General features: G+C 40.7%; 1 protein-coding gene across 9 annotated transcripts in view; it reads left to right on the top strand.

Moving 5' to 3' along the window:
* Positions 1-16,552, top strand: part of FAT3 (FAT atypical cadherin 3) — a 451,950-nt gene extending 435,398 nt beyond the window's left edge. For 2 of the 9 annotated variants that reach the window (XM_085216386.1, XM_085216388.1), the window contains 6 exons: positions 611-764; positions 1,869-2,524; positions 4,486-4,599; positions 7,967-8,026; positions 10,413-10,448; positions 11,075-16,552. In XM_085216386.1, the coding sequence (XP_085072512.1) occupies positions 611-764; positions 1,869-2,524; positions 4,486-4,599; positions 7,967-8,026; positions 10,413-10,448; positions 11,075-11,694 (1,640 nt within the window). In that variant the 3' untranslated portion in view covers positions 11,695-16,552. Of the gene's footprint in view, positions 1-610; positions 765-1,868; positions 2,525-4,485; positions 4,600-7,966; positions 8,027-9,942; positions 10,019-10,412; positions 10,449-11,074 lie in introns of all 9 variants that reach the window. The other 7 variants (XM_085216395.1, XM_085216390.1, XM_085216393.1 and 4 more) reach the window with 7 other exon arrangements.
* Positions 16,553-18,263: the final 1,711 nt, after the last annotated feature.

Genomic DNA, 18,263 nt, shown 5'->3' with positions numbered 1-18,263 from the left:
TAAGCAGTGTGATGGCTGATTTATTGCAGCTAGTAATTAATGGGTCTCCTAATAGCAGAAACTGCATTTAATGAGCTCTGATTAGAGGTGGCAGTCCCCCGTTCAGCTGGTGTTATGAAGCCCATGGTTCATGCCTGGATGATGCACTTTATGAAAGAGTTAAATATCATTGTCAGGTGTGTTATTATTAAGATTTCAGCTGATATATTTGACCTTTGATGAAGCCTCAGATGAGGTGTGGGCTGCCAATATTGGAAGATATGGTCCTTCTTTTCAAAAAAAGAGGGAGATGCATCACATCTGGAATGTTTATCACTGCCAAGTCCACAGGGGACATTTATTCTTATTGGAATCACAGTGATTGGAATAGTTGGAGCTGCAGAGATTCCACTGGTCCCTGGTTGTATTGCATGAGCTCCAATCACCCCACATTCCAGATAAGCAAATGCTCCACTGGAGTTAGTGTGGACCACACTAGAATGAGCATAAGTGTCTCTTTCCCCCTACAGTACAATAATTTTTTTGTAGTAAATTAGCCAAGTAGATTCCCCTGCTTCTAGATAACAGGGAATGGCTTCTGATGTATTTCTTTGTGTCCTTCATCTCCCAGGATACCAGTGCAATTGCCTCTCACAGTTTACTGGAAGAAATTGTGAATCAGAAATCACAGCCTGCTTCCCAAATCCGTGCCGGAATGGAGGCTCATGCGATCCCATTGGCAATGCTTTCATCTGCAACTGCAAAAATGGCCTCACTGGAGTAACGTAAGTAAACTTTTCTACATTAACAATCAAAGCATTTTAATTTAGTGATGGAGTTTATTTTTTTTGACTGGGTGCTTTGTATCCAGCTAAGGGACATGATTTAGTGATGGGACCCCATAGGTCAGATTGGTGGGGTTTGATGATCTCGAAGGTCTTTTCCAGTGTAGACAATTCTATGATTTCCATGCAAAAAACAATCCAACACTTGGAATCAAGTCCTAGCTAATCCATATGAGAAATCCATAAGGCTTTCTGAATCCAGCTCTGAAGTTATTGTTTCAGATATGATCTCCAAATGAAATACGGATCTCACTAAGATATGATCTTGCTGAGATATGGACACCTGAGTCATTCCATAAAGCCTGTGGAAGCTGATCTGTAATCTTCTTAAGAACGGATCAATTATTTAGTCCTAGCTTAAAAGCCTAACTTATTGCATTCAGTTTTAAAATTCAAACCTTGATAAGATACTTGGCGTAGAAACTTGCCCTATGCTTTTTTCTCATTTGTCTTGTCTGTTTGCACTTTTTGTTTTGTTTTGCTTTTTTTATCACCTGCTTTTCTTCCCTGTTATCTCTGTTTAGGGTTCCTGTGATTATATTTTTCCCACTTCTCTGATATTTATTCATTTTATCTCTATCCTTAAAACAATTTTAAAAGTCAGTATATTCCCCTTTTCTCTCAAAGTAGTAACCTATTAATTTTTTATTACGTATTTTCAGCTCTGTTTTTTTCCATGAATCCTCTTGATAATTGTACTGAATCCCACGTGTTGGTCCAAAAATGATATAAAAGTGATCAGATCTTCTGCTATGTTCTGTGAGCCATCTTAGGATCAAGGAGCCTTTACCTATGAAATGCTTTAAACTTTTATTTCCTTCGTGACATTTTCATTTTATTATTTTAAAAAGCTATGGAATACCCGCAGAAAAAAAATTAAATGCCATTAATTAATATGATAATAATATGATAATAACATGATAATTGGCCAAGCACCAGCAAGGTGCTCATTGTAGTTGTACCACTTTGAGAAGTCATCACTTGGAAGCTGGGCTGTTTGCTTGGCATTCTCCAAACTCCATGTTCTCCTTTTCTCCTTTTAAGGTGTGAAGAAGACATCAATGAGTGTGAAAGAGAAGAATGTGAAAACGGTGGTTCCTGTGTGAATGTATTTGGTTCATTTCTGTGCAACTGCACGCCTGGCTACGTGGGGCAATACTGCGGTCTTCGCCCTGTGGTGGTTCCCAATATACAAGCAGGGCATTCATATGTCGGCAAGGAAGAACTGATAGGAATAGCCGTGGTTCTGTTTGTCATATTTGTGTTGATCATCCTTTTTATAATTTTTCGCAAGAAAGTATTCCGGAAGAACTATTCCCGCAATAACATCACGCTAGTACAGGATCCAGCCACTGCCGCCCTGCTGAACAAGAGCAATGGCATCCAGTTCAAGAACATCAGGAACAGCGGAGACAGCAGGAACATCTACCAGGAGGTTGGGCCTCCACAGGTCCCTGTGAGGCCGATGGCCTACACCCCGTGCTTCCAGAGTGACTCGCGGAATAACCTGGACAAGATAGTGGATGGGCTTGGCGTGGAGCACCAGGAGATGACAACATTTCATCCCGAGTCCCCCCGGATCCTGACAGCCAGGCGGGGTGTGGTGGTATGTAGTGTGGCTCCCAACTTGCCTGCGGTGTCTCCCTGCCGCTCCGACTGTGATTCCATCAGGAAGAGCACGTGGGATGCTGGAATGGAAAGTAAGTGCTGCATGCTGCTGTCTCTCTTCTTACCATAGGTATAGGTTCCTCACAGGCTGCAACAGGCACAGCTATACTTAATGCTTAAATTTTGATTAACACTAGGCACACAAAACATCTCATTACATGCACTAAATATGACTGAACATGTTATTTACTTGTTCAAAAAGCACAAATAGGCACTCTGAGCATTAGTTCTTCAAGTGATACAATGCAGTCATCTTTCTATTGGGGAAGAAAAGATTGAGGCAGAGTTCTCAAAACTCCGCTCAGTCTGGGTGTTTGGTCTCCCAGGGGAGTTAAAATTTTAAAACTTTCTACAAGAAGAAATTCTGTTTTGCAAGGGAGACATTCACCAATATATTCTCTAATTCCAGTGTCAATGAAGTGAGGCAGGAAATCAAGCCCCACTTAGGATCACCCTTTCAGTTCATTGCATTCTCATCTGCATTCTCTATCAGAGTGGTCACAGATTTTCTCATCCTCACAGCCATGCTGTTTCTGCTCTGATGGTTTCTCAACAGCTTAATGTACTGTCCATTTTCATTCCTCAACAAGTTGCTGGAGATACAGCAAGCCTCAATTATTCTCTTATAGCAACACCAGTTTGCCGAGCCAGAGGTTAGGCCCTGTGCTGTCCATCCTTGCTAGTTAGAATGCTCCATACGGACTGCGATGTTTGCTTTAGAAGCAGGTTTTCTTTCTTTTCTTAGTCATGTTTTCTCTTTTGGGTAACATTTTCTACTGGGTGTGCGACACAACTTTAATCAAATCTATCAACAAAAATACACGATCCAGGAAATTTTGTAGCACTGTTGTTTTAGGGAATGAGAATAGAGCAACAGAGAGATGAACTCTCCACAGTGCCTCACATCTGACACGCACGTTTTCAGCTAAGGCAGCACATTGGTCTTCTAGTGAAAAACAGGAATTAATTATTATTCCTTTGGGATGTATTTCACTGTTGCATTGTGGTTGACCTTTAACCACTAAATATAGTCTTACTTATTTAAAATATCAGCCACCATGCATGTTGTGTGATTTCTTGGGTGTTCTTACCACAGACACTGGTGTCTGCATGAATTTCTGCACAGCATGAGGTCACGCCATGGGGATGGGCCTCAGCTGTCACTGAGTGAGAAGCAGTGCAGCTTCGTTACTGCAGCACTTACTCCATCTACTGTGTACCCTGCTCCTCAGCAGGACTAAATCAGCTGTTACTATATGCAGGTGCCCCATGCTGGGTAGAAATATCTACAGATAGCAAGTAGAGAGCTGTACTTAGGTGGATTGACTGTTTGCAGCACCTGAGCTTGTTCATTCATAATTAACTAAGGCATCTATCTCAATTCTTGCTGTGGATGATATGTTTTCCTTATTATCACTTACAGAATGTTTGAATGTGCGTGCTTAAATTTAAGCATGTGAGAACTTATACCACAGGCTGCAGTTATATGCTTGAACTGTAGACAAATTGACAAGACTGAATGTGCATGATGGAATGCATAAATCCACTCTACATCAGTGGTGGATCCAAGGGCTGTTGATGTAAAGACGCCCAGTAACTTCGCTGGGCTTTGTATGAGCCTCTAATGAGACTCTCAAATTAGGAAATGAACAGTAAAGATAAATGTATTTGTAATCTCTTGTATAAGATGTTTATACCAGATTTTTAAAGTCATCAATTTTCTTGCCACTGAGACTACACCGGGTCCAAAAGGCAATACAGCTGTTTATTCCTTGATAGCAATGGTGTCAGATGCTCAGGAGCCTGCTTGGGCTTCAGACACTTCAAAAGTCATTAGCTGCCTTCATCGCCAGTGGCTCATTTCCTCTGTCTGGAGGAAATATTTTTATTCTGACAATAACAAGAAAAGGCTATCTGTTGGCTCTGTGGTACAAGTAGACAAATGTGCATACCTATAGAGTACCATTTTGCTTTGTTTTTGCTGTCAATGAAGGTAAAGGGGTTGATGACGCTGAAGAAGTGACCTGTTTTGCAGGAAGTAATAAAGGCAGCAACTCTGAAGTACAGTCCCTCAGCTCCTTCCAGTCTGACTCAGGTGATGATAATGGTAAGAAATGATTTTATCTTTATTATGATAGGGACAAAGGGATTTAACTCTCTTTATAAAAACAATTAGGTGATATCTAGAAAACCCTTTAATGATACTGAAAGTCAGAAAGTCCTGTATTCAAGCTCTCATTTTGTGGCCACTTTTTAAATTAGTGGAACATAGTTGAAATCTTGATGGATGGAGCCATTACATCAGTACCAAGCTTTACACTGAATTAGAGTTAGGATACAGCAGACTCACGTTGTCAAGATAGAAGCTGACTAATAGATAGCAAGTTAAGCTGTAGATTTTCTATCTTCTTCCCTCTTGGAAGAGGATGACTTTCATGTTTCATCAGTCAAATCAAAGGGAATTTCTCTGCAGTTTGCCAGGTCTCATTCACAGTCCCAGCAAAACTCTGCAGGCTCTCAGCATGCAACAATGAGTGGATGAGGCAGTCCCTGTTGGCTTGGCCTCTCCCTGGCAATCACAGCTCAGCGAACAATAGAGCACCATTAAATCCTTGCTCTGTGCATGTTAGTTGTCCTACATCATTATCTCAGTAGGTGACGTGGGCAGAGCCATACACAGCCAGAAAGCAGCACACAAAGTCAGATCAAACCCTTGTTCCAAGGCCTGTGCATGTGGAGCAATGGTGCTGAGAAAAGCCAAGATATTTCTGCCAGGAAGAGATGATGGTTGTCAGGGAAGCCTCATTGAGATACATATAAAAGATTAGCACAAAGAAATTGCACTTAGGTTCCTCAGACACCAGTTAATGAACTGTCAGGAGGCTCAGCTTCTCAGTCATGTCACGCAGCTTTCCCTTAGGTACTCCTGAATGTTGGAAAATGCACTTAAAGGGAAGGGCACTTGCAGATGCTTTTGGTTCAGCTGTGACTGAAGCACTGTGAGTATTTTTGTCACACTTCTTTTCTGTGCTCCACCTTGGAAAAAAAAAAAAAAAAAAAAGTGAAATACTTTTGTGATATTATTGTTTCCATAATAATTATTCATGTGTTCTTGTGTGGCACATGGTAACTTTTTATATCCCTCAAATTCTAACTAGGCTTTTCATCTCATTTCAGTCACTGGCACAATATCCACTGAAGGTGGATGTGCCCACTCCTTTTTTGTGAAAGCTATGATCTTTATAGATACGATCTTTATAGATATGAAAATATGATCTTTAAAGATAACAATTCTAGTTCAGGGTCTAAACAAATCAATAACTTCAGAGAGAATGATGGAAGTAGCTTAAATCATCTGAGTCATTCTGCAGAGGTCAGTGCAAGAGTGCACTCTCTGGTTTTCCTGCAACAGCAGGGCGGGTTTGCAGTGGCAGAGCCTAAAATACAAATACAGGTATAGGTAAGTGTTTGCACACACCCTACTTGTACATAGGGGATAATGGATATCCTTCCTGAAGCCATAAAAAGTAGTTAATTCCTTGTGATGTAATCACATTCCTTGTGATGAAAAAGTCCCAATTTTTTAGTGTTTATAAAGAAAATGAAATAGAAGACTAAAAAGTCACCTGCTCTCAGCAATATAATACTTGCCAACTCATTTCAAAGACAAGTTTCAGGTTTCCATCATAAGGAATTTCAAAACAAAGGGATGTGGCAAAAGCAGACATTTAGGTTATCGTTTCACTGCCAGTGAATTGCTGATTGTGCTGGGTAGTCCAAGGGAATACTGTTTATGATGCCAATTTTCTACCCCTGGGCAGTGCTGGATTTGAGTGTTCTCTTGCACTGAACTGCTTGGGGTAGAAGTTTCCCTCCCTTCTGTGAAAATGCTACTCACAGCTCTCACCAGAGACAGACCATATCTGCCATGAAAACTTATACTGGCCCTGTTTCTGACCTCACGTTTCCACTCCGTGTTGCCCATGACTCCCAGATCTCTGGCAGAAGCACTGTTCTTTCTTTTCTCATTACCTGTTCCCATCTGGCTGACATTCTCAGTAGTGGAGGGATGGACAGACTTTCTTGGTGGGGTTCTTTTTGTCTCCAGCCCTTCCCTGTCATGTCTTGCTCACACCAGCAGCATGTGAAGAAGCTATGTATGGGGCTGCATACTATAGACCTACTGCCAAGGCAGGGGTTCCCCCTAGCTCTGATGAGGTTTCTCTTACATTTTTCAGCCACCCTCAACCTCTTTTTCTACCCACGCAGAAACTACTTACATGGTGCCATTTAGTTTTCCATAATGTTTGTTGTGCATTAGTCAATACGAGCCTCCTTTGTTTATACAATTACCAGTGCCACTGATGCCATAAACATAGTCAAAGACAGAACATGGTTCCTTTGGCTCATCAAGACTTCTTGCCAAGCTTTCACAAGGACTGAGGAAATTGAATGAGATTCTTGATCGTGTGCCCAAAATTCAAGAGGCCTCTGAATGTTAAACGTAGAGTGAAAAGTGCTATCACTGTTAACATGCTTTTTTGTGACCTCTAAGTCTATTGACTGTGTGAAACAAAAATGTTATTTCCTGCCCAACATTTCTGGTTGCCTTCTTTGCCTGCTCCAAAGCAGTCAGAGTTTTCTTGTAATTAAGAGAGCAGAAAAGCCAGTACCAATGGAATTTAAAGGGAGCTCTCCCTTTTTTTTTACACTGGGTTTTATCTCAAGTAGTCAAAGGCAAGGTGTTATTTTGTCCAAAATCACCTACGAGATCACACACTGTGCCACTGTTTTATTCTGTGTTAAAAGATTGTTTGGTCAATACTCATTATTTCAAGGGAAAAGTATATTTTGGTAAAATAGCTGCAGAGAACACACGGGGCATTTGTGAAAATATTCTGTCAAGCAAAAGTCAAAATTCGAACCAAATCTACTTGACTGCGCCCTTCTAATTATAGCAGTGCTTCTTAATGTCCCAGAGATATTGCATTGCACAGCACAAAGAGTAAAGAAGTAAAACATTCCTCTTAGGAAATAGATGAAGCCCAGCACCTTTCAGATGGTGCGGTGGTATGAGGATGATGATTCCTAGGAGCACATATCATGGTCTCTGGAGACCTTTAAACAAGAATGAATTAGAAATTAGTGTCAGGTAGACAAGATACTGCTGCGGTTAATTGAATCAGCTGGCCAGTCTGTTTGAATTTATGAGGTAATACACATCATGCCATACGCCTTTTTGGAAATGTTGTTTTGGAATTTATCATCACTCTTAAAATGTATGGGATTATCTGAAATGAAGTGTCCTGCAATCCACTGCATAAATCATGCATTGGTCAGCAGCCTTTTTTTTTTTTCAATGTCAGTTCTGTCTGTTTGAAAGAATTTATTGTGGTAACATGACATATGTTTTAAATACTAACCTGAAGCTGTCCTTCCCCTCCCTTTCTTTTCTGCTTTCCCTCCCCTGCAAGCTTCCATAGTGACTGTCATACAGCTTGTCAACAATGTAGTTGACACTATAGAAAATGAAGGTATTTAATTTTTTTTCTTTCTTGTTATGCAACAATGCTTCTTGTTTTCATTGTGAAACATTCCAGCAGAACCTCACTAATCTAAACCAACCAGCAAACCTGCAGTAGGGATTGGGATTTGCAAATCAGCATGTTCACCAGCAAACCTGAAAGTGGTGTACTACTTATATCTTTGGGTAACTGGAAGTGGTAGAAAAGGTATCAAGGCCATCATCATCTCTTGTTCCAGTCAATGATTTTGCTTGCTTATTGCCATAGCCTTCAGAAAGCATAGGATGTGGTTGACAATGAAGCCAAATCATTGAGATTATCCTATCTGCAGAGGATGTGAAGCAGAAGATGCCAAAAGGTATCTGTAAAGTATCCCAAACTGTGATTAAACTGGATTACACACTCCATTGGGACTATATGGAAAGCAATAAAGTGGTGGTGGGGAGGTAGCTTGTTTCTTCCAGGTAATAACATCAAGTAGATGATGTACAGACACAGCTCCCTTGATGTCATGTAGCAAGGCAGCCTGGCCACCACTGCTTTTCCCTTGGGGTTCATGTGTGTACTGAATAGAATGTGGCATTGGGTTCAAGGGCCCATCATACAGCTCTCCCATTGATCTCTGTGTAATCTTAGACCCATTTCACTGCAAGTGAACTAATTTCCTTACGTTACAACTTGGTTCTACAACAAAGCACTGAGGAAATGTGAATAACAAAGATAAATATTTGTTTTATTTATTTATACAACATATGTCCTATCTTTGGGGAAATGTTGACTCAAGTCCAGTTAACCACAAAGTCCAAAATATAGTGTATAGTATATTTGTTGATTTTCTGAAGTGTAAGATGGCCATTCTACTTGCTACTTCATAGAAAGAACTATCCAAGGTTAACTCAGAAAGTTAGTTCCAATCATTAAAAAAGAAAGAAAAAAGAAAAAAAGAAAATACCCCTGAAAAGAAAGCACAGTCACTGTAATTGGTCCCATCTTCCTAATGGAAAACATAAGCAAACACATTGGCTTCCTATCATGCTTCACAGGTCAGAAAAAGCCATCTTGGCAGTGATTTCAAAAGGCTGTTACTCAAAGTGCTTTGCCCACTTCCTAGTCCCTTCTCTGAGAGTCATTATTCTCACGAGCTGTGCAGCATAATGGGAGCAGAATGGCTGCCACAGGAGGGAACAGAGCTCCTTCCCCATGCAGCTCTGCAGGTGTTGCAGGTCAGCATTAGTGAGGTTCTCCTGGATCCTGAAGTCATGCAGCTTGGAGGGACCAGGCGCATCTCAGGTGCAATGTCATTACTCTGAAAGAATAGCAGCATCCACATAGGAAAATTAGAGGAATGAAGGAGAAGAGTGGTTAGGGCCGGTTCAGACAGTGCTGCTAAAGCTGCAGTAGCCGGAGCCCTACTCAGCCCAGGCTAATGCAGAGCAGGTAGAATGCCACTATCTGGCTAATGAACTAACAAATAAATCACCATCATCACATAGTATATGTGATGATAAACAAGGTCATGAGTGGTGTTAATAGATGGAGGCCTGGAGAATTGTTTGCTCTGCCCTCATTTGTGGCAGAGCCCAAAAAGAGGAAACCCTGTCATGCCATGAAGGGCAGTTCTTCTGTCCAGGTCTCCTCCAGCGATACAATCTAGAGACCTCGTCCAGTCAGTTCTTGCATGAAGCCAAATAACATGTGGTTGAACAAGAACCATCCCATCTAGTAAGCGCTGCAGCTTTTTCCCCGCTCTTTTCTCACACAGAACCTCTTCCCCTGCTCTCTCCCCAACCCCTGCACCCTCTCCATACTGGAATGCCTCCCTCCCCACCAGCTAGCATGGCAGTGCAGGTGGGAGGTGGGTATGGGGTTGCAGAGCATTGTAGTTGACGGCCCCATTAAATGGCTTTGTATTCTATTCTATTCAGGTTCTTATACCGTGCCCATCACCATGGTATCTGAGCCCAGGTGGGCCCAGATTTGTTTGAACCGGCCCTGAGAATGGTAGATTCTTATTTTTCTGTTTCAAAGTGAACAAGTGAGAGAAAAATGTTCTTTGCAATTATAAACCATATAGATGGTGGATAGCCCTTTTTGTATTAAGAATTCCAGCTCTAATGTAATTTCATATCTGTTCAGTGAGGGTAAATAGTTAAGATATGATAGAAAAGGAATATAATGCACATGACATAATAATTTCTTTATGTATGTCTGCATTTGACTGGGCAAGCTTATCTTGTATGTTAAAATAAGGAACAATTTAAAATCCTATTAAAACAACACTGAGCCAGCTGTACTTTAGAAATATGCATGCAGAGCTTTATATTTTCACATGTAAGTCCATGCTGGTAACAAGCTCCTAGTTACCAGTTTTTACTTTTCACTTTGTATCTGGCAGTGTCTGTCATGGATCAAGGACAGAACTACAACAGAGGTGATTTTTTGGGGACCCTTTCTGCCTGTTGGACTGTGTTAGGGTGGGAGGGCACTGACTTGGTCTGTTTTTCTTTTACTGCTTCACGTGTCCTCTTTTGTTTGAATTCTGTTGGGTTGCAAATGCTGCATGAGAATGGCCAGCCACTTCTTTATTTCAGGATCCAGTTCTTAGTCTCTCAGTCAATCAGATTGTTTGCCTACACACTTTCGTGAAACAAAGCCATTGGAGGTGGAAGAGGAGTTTAGATACGATACCATAAGCATGCTGACTTCCTTTATGTATTTCTTCAATTAACTTTGAAAAGCATTGTTTTGGAGATTTTTGTCATTTTGATTTCTCAGCTTCATAGTTTCTAATGCAACCTAGTAGCATCCTATAATGCGAACCGCCTTTGAGTGGCCGTGGTTTGTTTCTTTGCTTGTTTGCAATTGCATTGTCATACCATGTAGTCCTTCTGTCCTATCCATTGGGTCAGAGCATGGCTGACCCATGCAGATGGCCTCTGACGCATGCTGTGACCTAAATGTGTATTTAGGATTAAGAGTTTGCTCTTTAGCGAGTGCATGCCGGACGTTCCCTGGTCATTAGTGGCCCCATCCTCACTGCTGTGATTCTCTTTCCAGCGTACCATTGGGATACCTCAGACTGGATGCCAAGTGCTCGTTTATCTGACATTGAGGAAGTGCCCAATTTTGAAACGGCGGACGGAGGCTCGGCTCATCATGGCAGCACCAGAGAGCTGGAGACGGATTACTACCTTGGTGGCTACGACATCGACAGCGACTACCCACCCCCTCATGAAGAGGAGTTTCTGAGCCAGGACCAGTTACCACCTCCTCTTCCAGAGGATTACCCAGACCAGTACGAAACCCTCCCGCCCTCGCAGCCGGTCTCGATGGCAAACACGCTCAGCCCCGACTGCCGGCGACGGCCGCACTTCCACCCCAGCCAGTACCTCCCTCCTCACCAGTTTCCCCATGAGACAGACACCGCAGGGGCTCAGACTGGGAATGAATTTAGTACTTTTGCTGTTGGCCCAAGTCAGAACACAGAAAACGTTAGTGCAGGTAAGATGCCCTTAACCTTGCACAACTCTCTAGATGCTTCCTCCTCTGACGTCTCAGCCAGCTGCGGCTTTGATGACTCCGAAGTAGCCATGAGTGACTTTGAAAGCGTGGAGGAACTCAAACTAGAAAATGTGCACATTCCATTTGTAGAGACCCAGCATCAGACACAAGTGTAAAAGGAAGCTCCTTTCTTCTTTCTCTTCTTCCTCTTTTTTTTTTTTTTTCTGTTGTCATTTGGTCCAATTAATAGTATAAATATTGAGAAGAAATTTTGCTGAAGGTGTATCTATATATATTGGGCAATGCAAAAATACAGTATAACCCATTATTAACTTGTTCAGAAATGGTATTGTATGTGCAGACATGAAGAGACCAATTGTGTTAAGTATTACACATTACAAAATTGTTACAGACAATCTGGAGAGTGTGTACCCTCTATTTATTACCAAGAGTAAAACTTATGAGGAAGGGGAAAATGATCTCATTGCTGAATAAATTCTTCTTCTCCCTCCCACCTCCACCTAGGGTTTGGGGTTGTTTGTTTTTTTTTGTTGTTGTTGTATTAAAAGTGTTACAGTGTTATGTTCTTCCTACAGTATTAAAGAACTGGTATGGATGATTCCAAGAGGCAATGTTGCATGAAATATTGTCAGTGAAAGAGTGAAAACAGTTGATCGCTGAGGCTGCTATGTACATCACATCAGATGGCTTAAAAAACAGCATTTACAAATTGACATATCGAAGATAGTCATTTGTCCATAAATATTTGTCTGTGGTTTCCTTTGTTACATAATATTTCATTCTACTTCATGCACATATACAGCAACTCATATATTCAACAGCATATATTCACTGTAAATCAGCCCACTTTGGTTGCCATTTTTTCAACACAGTGTCAGATGTGTGTGTACAACTTCACCGGTGAGAACTTCCTTTGACTTCTGCATGTCGTGTGAACATGGATCTGAAAGCAGTTGGAAAACCTAAGGTATCCGTGTAACACAGATGTTGGTATTTTTTTTAATTCTTTGTTTGGGCAATCTCTTCTTCAGCAGCAGTCATCATGCTGGAATTATTGCAGTAAAATTAGTTGCAATTAAGTTGCATAAAACTATTAAGTTCTATCATCTCAGATTTTTAGTTTAACATCATTTGGCAAATGTCCATCCGTAGTGTCTATGGGAAGAGCTCTCAGCTGCTGCAAACTGATCAGTCGGTGGAACTGCACGGATGGGTTGTGACAAAGAATCTGGTTGTAGATTTTCTGCTGGATGTCCGTGTGATTTCACAAGATTTGAGAACTTCCAAAGGTTGTTTGCAGACTGCAGGATGTCATTGTGGAATGAAGACAGCGGCGGCATTACTGTGATCTTATGCTTCCCTCAGCCTTGTTGGAGTAAATGGCCTTTCGCAATGATTGGCCTGAACAGCCCAGTGCAGTATGGAAATGTGGATTTGCACTCAGTGTATACATACCCATTGCTCAGTGCTAAGAAAATGTTTTACCACTGCTTTTTACATCATCTTTATACCTTATACAATGAATGTGAGTCTGTAGTCTACATAACTGCTGGACTTTCATCCATTCCTGCCATGGCATCACTCAGTCATTTTGAAAAGCTGTTGAATGCATGTCATTGTTATTAATGAACAGATTAATAACAGATTTCTTGTGCCACTTTCCATATCCTGCTTCTTGTTCAAACATGGAATAGTTTCAGCAATTGTGTTCTCGGATGTGTTCTTGACTGAGCGGAGTTTCACACAGAATTAAGTTGTGGGTCTTTATATTCACAAATCACCCCCAGCAAAAAGAAATTGTTAATAGAATATAATTGAAGTAATTATAGCTTGTAACACTTTTAATAAAACGGGATTTCTAAAATTCTCAGAAGCAGGTATGATGTGCAGTAACTCTTCATTAGAAAACAGCTTATTATACAGGTACATGAATAAATTGAGTGAGCTTTTGGAAAGACCACATACTGCACATAACAGTATTGTCAGGTACTTGTCTGCCAATAGTTTGTGTCCACTGAATTTATGAATGTCACTTGGTCTTCTCAAAGTAAACATACTTCTGTAGCAGTGTTATATTCTGAATGTTCACCTCCCTTTCCCTCTCATTTTCAAGAAAAAATAATGGAAATTTGTATCACAAGAACTGAGGGATTCTATGATTTGCCAATGAGCTATGAAGTGGTTTAGCAAGCCTCAAAGCGCAGACAGAGGATGATGTGCATTGTTCATCAAGTCAGTGTTGCAGAAAAGCAGATGCAAGAATTAGATTGATATCTCTTCAAGGTTAGGAACAACTGAGTGAAAAAGCAAAACTGGAAGTTTGCTTATAGCTTACATGAGGTTTTGCTCCTACTCAGTTTTGGTGTGAGACATTTCTATCTGTCCTGCAATTAGTTCTCTTTTAGCCCCCAGTTAGCTATGAAGTGTTCTTTTCATCATTCTTCTGTAGTAAGCCTGAGACACTGATTCAAAACTGTGCTGGGACATATCAAAAGTGTCCCAAGGGAGAGCACCACAGAAGCTTAGCAACTGCCATACAGAAAAGATCAGTATTTCTTACCAAGTTTGTTGCCTCAGTAATATCTTGTTGATAGTGAATTTTACTAGTAAAGTATGCATAAATACAATGTATAGTACTTTTTCTGTTTTGATGTTGTTGCCATTGCATTTCACTGAACATCTACTTATTAAAGTGCTGTGGGGAAAGTGCCAAGGATCACCCATTTGTCCTTCTCTATCCCATCGTGCTTTCTATACCTCAATATCTCCTCCCCTCCAAATGAAGTAGTCCCAAATTGATTGTTCTATCTTCAAACAAATGCCCCTCTGTGGATATTGGAACTTCTGTACCTGGCCTGTATGATTCTGTTCTGGCTCTTTTTGATGGTGATAAGACCTGAATGCAGAGATCAAAGTTAAATATTTCTTAGGGAGTAAGACTTTTGCATTAACATCTCTCTTGTTAATCCAAGCCATTTTATTATCCTTTTTACTACTGCTCTACATGGAGAAGCCCTAAATTTCTGGAAGATAACAACCCTCCCAACCTAATATAAGAATTAGTGTTCACGTTGTTCCATCCAATATATATTTATTTTTCTGCCACAAGCAGCAAATTTATATTGCTATTGTGTCATTCCCAGCTCCCTACTTTTGTTTCAGCTTCCCTTGCCATCTCTGCTGATCTGATTGGCTTTGGTCCTATCTCTGTATTTCAGTTTGTGTTCCTGTAGATGGCTCCACTACACGATATTTTCTTTCAGGATCAGCTATGAGGAGAGATTTCATAATCTTAAATGATTTCTCTAGCAGAGTCTGAAGCAGTGCTGGCTTTCATGCATCTGTACCCTCAGAAACTCAGCCTGGATGCAGCACAGGGAAACAATGCATGCCACTGAAATGCTGATTAATAGAGAGGCAGTAGCCTGTTTGCTCAGAGCCAGGCAAGTGGTAAACTTCAAGAATGTGGCATAAAAATTGTTGCTGTTGGCTCAATTAAACATTCATTATGAAAAGAAATATGGACAGGACGAGTGGTTAAAACCATGATTTACTCCTCATCAAGTTCCTGCTAGGAAAACTAAAGGAATGCTATAGTGTACCCTTAATAAATGCAAACATGGGAGGGTTGAAGGTGCCCTGGACCAGTTTTTCTAAGTTTCATTTGAAAAGGTAATGTGCTTAATAATGGAGAAAAATAGCTATTTAAAGCCAGTAGTGAATGTACATCTGTGCTCTGTTGGTGTTTTTTGGAGCTATTAACTGAGTAATAATGGATATTTTACAGGCTTCCAAAGAGAGAGTTATATTTTCAGGTTCATTCTCTGATGGTTTACCGCCATTCATCATGTAGTAAAACTGTGCTTTTTGCCTCTTTCCATCAATACACCAAATTGTGAATTGAGCCTTAGCAATTGAGAGTGTTGCTCATTGTCCATGGCCATTAACCCGTGCTTCATGAACTTGACATTTAACATCTCCATTACCAGACGGGGCATTCAGTTAGTAAATCAGCTGCATCATCCAAGGGATGGGTGGGTGGGGAAGAAATGAAATTAAATTCATTTTATTCTGTAATAATAAAAAGCAATAACTACAAATGTGTCGTATTACACAAAGGCCATAAGTAATCTTTACCAGTGTTAAGAGTGCATTTGAACTGTACTACGGAAAGAGATCGGAGCCCTCGGAACTGTAGCATTCTTCTGTCATAGGAATACCTGAATGGCTGTTATTTAACAATGCAATGAGCCCATACTGCCACTTTTCAGGAGGTGACAAAGATGTTTATGAATGAAAGCAGTTCTCTTTAAAGCACTGTATCGGAAAAGATTGTCTTGTAAATTTTACCTGTTGCAAGCAGGCTGGTTTGTAAAAGATGTATGTTTTGGTGTTTAAAAAGAAGTTTATAAAATAATGTATATAATGGTTTCAAATTACCAGGCTTTTGTAGATATTTGATGCCAATCAGGTCGCTTTAATTTTTGTTCCTTTGTTTGTTTGTTTGATATCATTTTGAAGAGTCATCAAAGTCGGTTTAAACTTTTGAGGTAACAGAAAAAAAAAAAGTTTTAGATTTGAAAAGTGGTACTTTTTAATCATTTCACAATGTACTGTAACTCCTTGGTTCAGCTCTTTTTGTTTGACTTTTTCTGTTTTTAAGAAGACTTTTTTATTGACTTTTTTTAAATGAAATGTGTTTTGCACAAAAATACCCAAGAGATCTGATTTCTGTGCCATTTCAAATAGGTATTAAGAGATGTCATTTCTCCAGTGACAACAAATTCAACCATATGCAAAAGGGAAGGTTTATCACTTTGAATGGGTATAGTCCCTCATCCAAAAACTAATTGTTCCTTCATAATTGCTGTTGGCAGTATTGTCTTGTGTTCTTTTGCTATAAAAACAAAACAAACAAACAAACAAAAAAAAGTGTACAGGTTTGTAACTGCCAAAATTTGCTAAAGTTGATGGTTAAAACAAATTTTCCAAGTAAACAAGAAGAAAAGCCTAGTTGTGTTGACTATTTCTTGATTTTTCTCCTATTTTCAAAGGAGGGAACAAGATAGGAGATCAGTTCTGCAAGGAATATAGTTTTTCATTACCTCACAGTATTGCAGAAAATGCTATTTTTTTGGACTACAAATTCATTTCTTTATTACATGGCATTTTCTCCATAGGAGCCCCTACTCACACCACAAAGCTGTTGCCAAGGGTTGTTTGACTGGTGCGTGTACACTAATATGGTTGCTTAATTAAAACCACAACCTTAAATGAAGCAGAGTATCAGCATTTCACCTAACCATCTAGACATGGAGCTCCACCAGCTACACTAGTTTCAGAGGATAGCTCAGCTGTTCTGGGTTAGCTGCTGAGGAGGGTGCAAGGGATGGGTGCTCAGAGGAGGCACAGAAGCCCTCTCTGAAGTGTGGTAAGGCAGATTTCCTTCCTGCCACGGGCACCTCTGTCCTCCAGCAGCCTGGTATTAACAGCTGGGTCCAGCTAGGACAAATTCAGGTGGGAAGTCTCAGGTGCATACACACTACACCAGCCAGGGCTATAATTAGGCACAGTACTCAGCCTGCTTAGAGGTTACATTCAGAGATCACCGAATCATAAAATGGCTTGGATTGGAAGGGACCATAACTATCTTCTAGTTCCAATCCCCTGCTGTGGGCTGGTTGCCCCACACCAGACCAGGCTGCCCAGGGCACAATCCAGCCTGGCCTTTAGCACTCCAGGGATGGGGCATCCATGAATACCCTTTTTTGACATTCTTGAAACAGGATTTAAACTGTGTCAAAACAAAATACAAAGTCAACATTAAGCATCTCCCTTTCACAACAATACTAATTGTGTTTTTCCTAGAATGCAAAGAAAGACAGTTCCCTCTATGTTTTATTATTTGTACTTCCCCTACTTATTGAAAAGCTTTTCTGCTTTACCACATTTCCTAGCAGCCTTTGACTCAACCTCAGCGAAATTTTCCTGGCAGTAAGAAAGTGGCACCACAAATCACCAGGGCTCACCATTGTAGTAAGAACATCAGTAAACAAGGATGTAAGGCTACTTTGGAAAACATTCAAGACTAAATGACTTAAAGTTCCTGCCTCCATTTAGTGTCCTGAGCTGGAGTCAGGAAATGGCACCAGTATTTCTTTCAGGATGGACAAAATGAGATTGAGACAGCAACAGGTCAAAACTCAGGTGTCCAGTCTAAAGGGAAGTGCCCCTACGGGCCTACCATAAGCTATTTCTTCCTTCACTGTATTATAATAACAGGTTGTGCAAACTTGCAGTGTATCCACGCCAATATCATGGAACCAACTTCCTTTCCATTAAAACCAAGTCTCTGATCATTTCAGTGGGCTTAGAGTTCTATCAAACAGTCTGTTATCACCACAGAAACATCTGTAATGTAAACAGCACGGAAAGCAGGGCTGGATGGTCCAGCTACAGCACTTCCAACCTTTCTGAAGCAGCTGGAGTACTGCCACAGTACTATAGGAATTGGTTGCCTGGAAGTTATGGGAAGGAGAGAGTCCATCCATCTGTGAGCTTACTGAGCACCTCAATTTTCAGATCAGAGACCTTTCCCTGTTGGTAACAGCCTTTCTGTTTCCCGTTTTCATCTTACTTGACTCCACTCTTATGCAATGGGTAAAAATCACTGCAGCGACTGTGACTTTTTCTCAAGTTCAGAAGCTGTGACAGCCCCTACCTC

The sequence above is a fragment of the Meleagris gallopavo genome, chromosome 1 (assembly GCF_905368555.1).
Source record: "Meleagris gallopavo chromosome 1, MGAL_WU_HG_1.1, whole genome shotgun sequence".
NCBI classification, from domain to species: Eukaryota; Metazoa; Chordata; class Aves; order Galliformes; family Phasianidae; genus Meleagris; species Meleagris gallopavo.
This window is presented reverse-complemented; position numbering and strand designations above follow the sequence as displayed.